Source organism: Neovison vison, chromosome 12 (genome assembly GCF_020171115.1).
Source record: "Neovison vison isolate M4711 chromosome 12, ASM_NN_V1, whole genome shotgun sequence".
NCBI lineage: Eukaryota > Metazoa > Chordata > Mammalia > Carnivora > Mustelidae > Neogale > Neogale vison.
Genome location: NC_058102.1, coordinates 101,990,998 through 101,999,680, shown reverse-complemented (window position 1 = coordinate 101,999,680; position 8,683 = coordinate 101,990,998). Strand labels below are relative to the sequence as shown.

At 50.5% G+C, this 8,683-nt stretch overlaps 1 protein-coding gene across 1 annotated transcript; it reads right to left on the bottom strand.

The window, feature by feature from the left end:
• Window positions 1-78: 78 nt before the first annotated feature.
• Window positions 79-8,224, bottom strand: VAMP1 (vesicle associated membrane protein 1). The gene is made up of 6 exons (XM_044227131.1): window positions 8,163-8,224; window positions 7,773-7,882; window positions 4,399-4,525; window positions 4,029-4,187; window positions 3,303-3,354; window positions 79-2,895 (listed from the first exon to the last, which is right to left on the bottom strand). Exons 2-6 carry the CDS (start codon window positions 7,796-7,798, stop codon window positions 2,879-2,881), a joined length of 381 nt encoding a protein of 126 aa, XP_044083066.1. The 5' UTR covers window positions 7,799-7,882; window positions 8,163-8,224; the 3' UTR covers window positions 79-2,878.
• Between the last annotated feature and the right edge of the window lie 459 nt (window positions 8,225-8,683).

The window sequence follows — 8,683 nt, the reverse complement described above, 5'->3', positions numbered from 1 at the left end:
TCTTCCACTTTCCTGTATTTCCCCACACCAGACCCAACTGAGCCCTGTCCTCAAGCCTTGCCACACCCACTGGCAGAGTGTTCAGGGTATGAAACGAAGACCCTCAGAAGCGGCCCAGGGGCGCCATGTCAGGTTGCTCTGTTTGGAACCCTGAGCCACAATTAAGGTCCTGCTCTTTTGGACAGAGCCTCCCTCATTCAACTGCCAGGGAGAGATTTCTCCTTCCATCCAACTCTAAGATGTGTCTGGTGAGGAGAGCGGAACTCAGCAGAAGAAAACTGGACGTGAGGCTGCTGGGGAACAGGGTGTGTCCACAGAGGCCTCACGTGGGCGCCCCCTCGGACAGGCTGGGCAGCACAAGGACATAGGAAGGAGGCAGAGGGGAGGAGTCAGAGAAAACCTGCAGTGGTTTCTGATGTGATATGTGAGATGCCCACTCGACTTCCTGTCACCACTTCCTCTCACTAGCACCTGGAAGAGTTGGTTCGCGCCAGGTACAGACGCAGAGCAGAGACCACTTCCTCTGCCAACACATGGATCTTTTATCTCGAGAGTGCCACACGGCACCTGTAAGCCAGCCTTCCGGCCTCACGCAACAACACACCGTAAAAAGGAAAAGAACCCCTCCCCCGCCCCTCCTCAGTTACTCCAACCCAAACAACAACCAAGTCAGTTTAGTGGTAGGAATTTATATATATATATTTTTTGCCTTTGTTCAGAATACATGAAATCGGTAAATATGTCACATGCCTTGAGTGGAAGTACAACAGTTATTATTCTGTACAAGTATGAGGTTGGGGGTAGGAAAAAAGACAGAAGTGATGACAGACACACAGTGGAAACCCCACATCGCCTCATGGCAAACCAAGGAAGAAGGGGATGTGGGAAGCTCGGCTTCATTTGACTGCAAAGTCCCAGGGTTTGGTTGCATATTTGCTCATGCACATGGGTGGTGGGAGGGAAGAGGGACAGCAAAGACACAGAAGAGGGTACAGGGTGGGGTGAGAAAGAAAGGAGAAGGCCAAACATCCCCAAAAGAACAAAGCCAACTACATCTGGTGAGCCTCAGAGGGACAGAAACCCAGGAAAGAATTCCTGTGACAGGGCTGGGTGGGCCAAGAGGGCGAATTTGCTCCAGGCTCAGGACACATCGAGGACAGTGGCAGTTCTTCTCCAGCGGTGACCCCCCTGCATTAGGCAAGGAGGAGCCCAGAGGAGATTGGAGACCTTCGAGGGGGCCGTTGGGAGGGTACACTGACTGCTTTCTTCCAGCTCTTCAGTCCTGCCCTGGGGCAGGACGAAGGGAATGTGGGAAACAGGGGCAAAAGGAGAGGAAGGATGGTTTTGTGCAATGAAATGCTGCTGCATGGAAAGGAAGCACCCAGACCCAGCCCGGCCTGGCCTGGTCTGGCCTGGCCTCAGCCTCTTCCTGCTTGTGGGCTGGAGGACGGGAGGAATAAGGGGTCATGGGTGTTCCCCCTTGCTGCTCCCAGCCTTCCTCCTTCCTTCATGCCTGGGTCTGTCCCACTCCATAAGCTATCCTGAAGCCCAGCTGTGGCCTCCCACCCTCAGGTTCCACTGTCTCCCCCATAAACCATGCAGAGAGGAAAGGGAAAGAGGCAAAGTGGAATTCAGAAGGGTACAGGTGGTTCAGAAGGGGAACACAGCACAGGAAGAACAGACAGGTGGCTCTAGATAAGAGGGCCCATAATGGCACAGCAGTGCACATGCGCACCTGTCCACAAACGGTCCCCCCTCCCACCCAAGACCGGTCGGGGGGGTATACTGGACTTCTCAGAATACTCAGAAATCTGCCAGCTTCAGGAAGGACCTCCAGCCTCATCCTTATCTTTGGAAGTACATGGGAAGGGTGTAGAGGAAAGCAGTCCTGGAGAGCCCAGGTATCCTCATTTCTAACACCTCACGCTTTATCAAGGGGAAGGGAGAAGTGGGACCCTCCCCAATGAGCTGGCAACAAGTGGCTTCTTCCAAGCTTGTTATTTTCAGATTAGGCCCTTGACTTGTTGTCTCTCTATAATTAATACTTGTTCTCTCCAACAATTAAAACTAACTCAGAATCCCCAGCTTTGGCTCTATGAAATTATTTGGTGCTCTCATAAATGATACAGAATCCTGCAGAAAATGTGGACGAGAGACAACCCCTTGTAGTTATGAGCTTAGAGGGCTGCTTCTAGGATGGGAATGAAGCTGGTCCTTTTGCAATTAAGATGCCTTCTGTAGGTCTCCAGAAAACAAAGCAAAAGGCTGTACAATCCCTGATGACAGAAAGTCTCGGACAGATCAGAAATAAATACAAAAACAGATTTGACTTTCCAAAAGGGCACTACCCCAGAACCAAGTTGGACTTCGGGCCCACCCCAGGCTCCTTTTCAGGTCTGGCCTAAGAGAAGAGCCCCTAGTGATCAGTGCAGTCCTGAGTGAGCTGCCCTTCTCCCTGCTGTTCTCAGCCCCCTCCCGCCAGTGACCTGGCCTTTCCTGGTGACACCATGGGAACCAACACCCTTCTCCTTCCCCAATCTGAACAGCTTCTTGGGCACGTCACCTGGGCTACACCCCTTCCTCTTCTCTTGGCCTCCAATTCTTTTTGGCTTTGGGGGAACTTGAGAGCACATAAGAAGGGGGTAGGGAGGTGCCAGCTGTGGCTCTTCAGGGAGTTACTTCGAGACTGTGCCACGAGCAGCAGTTCTAGTGTTGAGGGACACAGTGCAAATGAGAGCAACAGAAAAGGAGGAATGGGCGATGGAGAAGCCAGGACCGGATGGAGGAAGGTAGATGGGGACGTTCGTTGAGAGAGCAAACAGAGGGAGAGGGATGTGAGTTTGGATGGCAATGGAGAACAGGGAGGGGTGGCACATTCTCAAGTAAAAAAGTAGACTGGACACAGGAATCAGGAAGTCCCAGATGGAAAAGAAAAAGAGACAGGAGAAAACAAGAGGGCAAATTACATCAAGTTACTAGACATTCAGGCCTTTCAGTCACAGGTGTCCCAATCCCATGGTCTCCCTCTGACCCAAGCCAGTGACAAACAGCACAGCCCCACTTCCTCAGAATAGGAAGGACCATCTTCCCATGAGATCTTGCAGAGGGAAGGCTTGTCCATCAAGGAAGTCCCTTGTCTTTGCCCTTCCTCCCTCCCAAACCAGTTGACAATCCCACAGCAGTGATCTCCATACCTCAGTGAGAGCTGCCCCACTCCCCAGGCAGGCAGGCAGGCAGGGCTGGGAGAAGACTCCAGGACCTTCCCACCTCTTCACCCCACCAGCAATCTCAGCGATACTTACTTACAATAACTACCACGATGATGGCACAGATAGCTCCCAGCATGATCATCATCTGAGGAAACAGTGACATAAAAATGGGTCCTTGGATTTGGGGAAGAGGAAAGAGGATGTTCCCACTAGAGACGTGGGAAAAGAACTTCCTGCATCCTGGGGACAGTGGAAGAAACCACTCATCCCCCAGGAAATAGGCGGGCCCAACCCTCCAGTTCCCCATGAGACAACCACCCCTGCACCACAGCTGAGGCTTCCCAGAAACATCTGAGCATCTATGGCTCACTCCATCTCGCTTAGCTCCTTTTGCCTAAAGCTTTGGATCTCAGATACTGGATCTTTAGTCAGTTGGTTCATTTTCCATTGTGAAGTATTCACCTTATTCCTAAAAGCTGCAGGTATTTAAATATAGACCTATCCTAGCCACCGAGTTAATGTTGGCTGTGTGTGGGGAAGGATGAGGCAACATTTTCCCAGGCGTCTTTGAGGGAAAAGCAGCCCAACTGACCACTTCCCAACTCCTCAGGGTATGGCTGGCACCCAGTTAGTGGTTCTGAGCACTCTAGCCTACCCTGGTGGCCAATTCTGGGTACTGCATCTCAAGGAGGCTTTCCGATTTCCTCCCCTCAAGGTTCCTCAGTGCCCCAGGAGGTGAGGAAGGTAGAACTTGAGCATTTTCTTTTCTTCCGGGAGTTGAGGCCAGGAAGAGAAGGCAGAGAGGACAAGAAAACTCACCTTGCAGTCTTTCCACCAATACTTCCTCTTTAGCTTGGCAGCGCTGGTCTCAAATCGTGACGCTCCCACTTGCAAGGCGTCAGCTCGGTCATCTAGCTGTGACAGTATCTCATCTCTCTTCAGGACCTTGTCCACATTCACACGCATGATGTCCACCACCTGAAGGGGTGCAGAAACAAAGCTAGTAAGCTTCCCTGCTAGAGACGGGTGAAAAACAACAGAATCTCAAGTCTGGTCCTGTGTAACTCAGGGATGACTTGCTTCCAAGAGCTTTTAGGCACCCCTTTATTTTAAAAAAAAAAAAAAAAAAAAAAAAAGGTTCTAAACTTCCATCATCTGGAAACTCTCAGAGAAAAAGCTTTCCACTTACTTCCTCCACTTGTGCCTGGGTTTGCTGTAGTCGTCTGTTACTGGTCGTATTAGGAGGAGGGCCAGGGGGCCCCCCTCCTGGGGCAGTCCCTTCTGCCCCTTCAGTGGGAGGCTGAGCTGGAGCAGACCTGTGGAGGGGAAGGGGACCGAGTACACAAAGTAACTGAGACAAGAAAGGAATCACATGCTTTCTGGCCCCATATGACAAACGCTATGGTGATGAGGCTCCATGCAACCAGAAGGGATTCTAACTTCTTGGCAACACCAAGGAGGGAGATGCAGCATAGAGGAAGAAGCAAAAGATGAAAGATCCTGTAACAACATTTAGGAGGGGTTCAGGGACATTCAGGGTGGCATCAAGAGATCTTCTTTGGGGAAAAAAAAAAAAAAAAAGAGATCTTCTTTGGGGCTATCCTTTGCCCTAAATTCAAACATCCTCTGGCACAATGGCTACAGGGAAAAAGGTGCCAGCCTTGAACTAAATGGCACTTCCCTGACTGTGAGAAAGAAGCCTTTTGGGGCCCCTGGGTGGCTCAGTCATTGAGTGTCTTCCTTCGGCTCAGGTCATGATCCCAGGGTCCTAGGATTGAGTCCCTCATCAGGCTCCCTGCTCTGCAAGAAGCCTCCTTCTTCCTCTCTGACTCCCCCTGCTTGTATTCCCTCTCTCACTGTGTCTCTCTCTGTCAAATAAATACATAAAATCTTAAAAAAAAAAAAAAAAAGAAGAAGAAGAAAAGGGAAAAAAGAAGACTTTCACATGAAGTCAAACTGGAAAATTCCTATTCAGGTTAAGAGAAATTCATACAAAAAACTAACACTTACAGACCAAACAGCTCTTTTATGCAAACCCTAAAGAACACAAGCAAGTTGACAGACTCTGCTTAGGGGAATTGAGCTGCTGTTTCACACAATGATTAGTATATAGGAGCAGCTGTAAGGAAATCTTGGAGAATCACCAAAGGCAAGGCTTCTGTAGGTAGATTTAAGTCAGGACTGTTCACTTGCTTTGTTTTTGGCAGAGAAGATGGGTGTTTCACTTAGATAAACCTGGGGTGCCAGGCAATGGTCTTAGTTATGAAACTGTTCCAAGAGCACAGACAGGAATCAAGAATATGGGTAATGGTCTTTGACATACATGCATCATAGAGCGTGTCCCTTCCTTTTCTAGATTTGTCATCAAGTGTCAGGAAGCTCCCCTAGTTCTTCATGTCCCAAAGAGAAATCTTGGTTAGGGTCTTTCTTTCCCTTAGCCTTAGAAAGAATGAATCTAGTGGAGGTCTTCAAGATAAAATCCTTTCCATGTCCCAACACATGGAGACTAAATTCACCTTCTGAAGAATTCCCAGAAATCTAACCTAAGGCATGAGATTTTTCTCTCCCAAGAAAGAATATACCAACAGAGGGAGAGGCTCTCAAACTTGATGGAGAATAGAATCTCACAAAGCATACCTCACAGGAGCAGTCTAAGAGTAAATGCATTAAGAATTAAATCATCACAAAAAGGAAATGCCTGACTACTCACAACAGAACCGATACCCAGAAAATTCTTCCTAAGTGATTTTTTTTTTTTTTTGGACTAAAAAGATTAGAGAATAACTCTTCACAGAGGCTTTACTAGCAGACTATACCCAACTCAACCCCATTAAAGAAATCACTTTCTCATCTCCCTCTAAAGCACAAAGAAAGAAAAAAGATACAAAGTCATGGAAGGCAGAAGACTCTTGTGTTACTACTGAGCTAAGCAATCTAGTTCTCTGAAAAGTGGAAAACTCAGTGAGTAGGTAGCAGACAGTATTTGGTCTTGGAAGCAGTCCAGGATGGTCGCACCAATGACAATTTTAAGGTCAGAGACCTCGTGATGCCTTGCTTGTCACCATGCTTTCCCCATTTCCTTCAGCTCATCCCACATGTGTGCTGTTGGGAACCAGTACATCCCCCTCCTCCCCAGTGTGTGGGAGGAAAAAATGGAATTTTAGGGCTTGGCCAAAAGGCACAGAAAATCACATACAGTTAAAACCGCAGAAATCAGAACTGAGCTACTCTGGGAGGCCTGGGTATCTCAGTCGGTAGAGCATCAGACTTTTATCTGAGGGTCCAGGGTTCAAGTCCGGTTCAGGCGGTAATCAGTACTTTGGGGTGACTGGGTGGCTCAGTGGGTTAAAGCTTCTGCCTTCAACTCAGGTCATGGTCCCAGGGTCCTGGGATCGAGCCCTCCATCGGGCTCTCTGCTGAGCAGAGAGCCTGCTTCTCCCTCTCTGCCTGCCTCTCTGCTTACTTGCGATCTCTGTCTGTCAAATAAATAAATAAACTCTTCAAAAAAAAATGCAGAAATCAAATAGAGAAAAAGCAAAATGGTTATAAAGCATTTGAAGGGACAATTTCACTTACTATTTGTTGGGAGTTGGGAACACTCAGCAATAAAACATCCAGGGGTAGTCATAACTCATACGTCACATTAATAAATCTTTTCCCCTTTTTGTCACTAAGAGAAGCAACACAAATATATCTAAGAGAAGCCAGGACTCCAGACAATAATAAGAAAGAAAAGTCTCTATTAAATATATGGTGATCCTGAGAGGGATATACTTCATTCGTCTTGCCACAGTTCTCCCTCAGGATCTTGGGACGCTGGTTGTGTTGAAGATGGTCAGACACTAAATTGAATTGTTGGAGGAAGTCAGGGATCCTCAGTTCTATTTCTCTTCCAATTTGGCCTGGTCCGGATGACGGGAAAACACCTCCTATACAGGTGGCCTTGAGATGAATGGCTGCTTGGAACCACATGCCACGGCCCCCTGAGTCTTTCTGAGCTGCTCACCTGGCGCCAAAGAACTGTCGGATAAGTTCTGGATCCTTGCTCACTGCTAAGAGGGGGTGGGCGAATAGGGTAACACGGCACGGATGGGTCGAGGGGCATACATAAATCCAGAGATCGCAGAGCAACTCAAGTTACTAACTGGCGGGTGGACTCTTTACTGTTTCCAGAGGCCCTAAGTACAGATTCGATCAGACAACAAGAAAGGATCTTGAACCCCCCCCCCCCCAATGTCTCTCCATGCCCCACCTTCGTCCGGTCCCGGGCTTCACTGTTACCGAGACTTGAACAGGGCGCCCCGCAAGCCAGAGGAGAGAGTGCCATGAAAGTGGGACCCCCGCGCCCCTACCCGCGCCCGTGGGGTGCTGGCTGTGGCTGCTGCAGGAATGGGGTGCTGCCCTTCCTCCCTAGGGGCGGCCAGGTCTGGGGGCGGCGCGCGGTGGTGGTTCCCCGCGTCGCAAGCAGCTGCTGCAATGCGCCATTTTCCGTCCCGCAGAGTCCGGCCTGGGGGTGGGAGTTAGCAAGGAGGTGTCGAGCCCCCCACACCAGGGGCAACTCACATTTCTGTGGCTGTTGAGGGATCCATCTTGTCTCCTGAGGCTGCGGCCAGATACCTGGCCGGGGAAACGCTGCGGCTGAAGTCTACGGAGCCGCCAAACTCCGCCTCCACCTAAACACCACAGCTCCAGTTGCGGTACAACTTACCGCAGCTACCGCGCGGGTCCCACACTTTATTAGCGTCGGCCACGCCTCCCAGTAACATCGACAACGCCGCGGCCCAATCAACGCGCAGGACAGGCGTCAGTCCAGAAGCCAAGCCCGACTACGGCCGAGCCCCCGCAGCCCCAGCAAGTTGGCCAATCCCAGCTCTCCTCTCACAGCCCGACTCCGGGAAGGAGCGGTGGCCGAGGGGATCGTTCACTGACCACTACGACTATAGTTTTGCTTACCAGTCTAAGGGCTGAGTGGAAACAGGTTCCTGCTCTCTGGAAGGGTGGTGCCAATAGTTTGATTTAGGGCTCTTGGGCCCCTGCCAGCCAATCGCGGAGCCGTTCCTAAAGTCCGCCCACGGCCCCTAGCTCCAGCCAATCAGAGGCGCGGGCGGGCCCCACCAGGCTGTCGCCCAACCTGAGAGTGCTAGGTAAGAAGGCGGTACCGCGGGGCGCGCAGACCCTACCTTCCCACCCCCTCACAAACAGCTCAGAGGTGTAGAATTCATGGAGGCAGAGCCGCGGATCGCGTCACCCAGTTCCCCGCGCGGAGACTTCATTCATCTTTTTCCTTCAGCATAGCCAGCAAGCTCCTCACGCGGTGTCTCCTAAAACGAACAACCCGTGCACGCCCTCTCCCCCTCTCCCTCCCACGCAGGTCTTCACATCGACTCCGTCGCCCAAACCACCTGGAAACCACCCTAGATTTCCTTACCCGTTCACCGAGGTCGATTTTCATTCTTAGGATTCGCTCCCCTCGT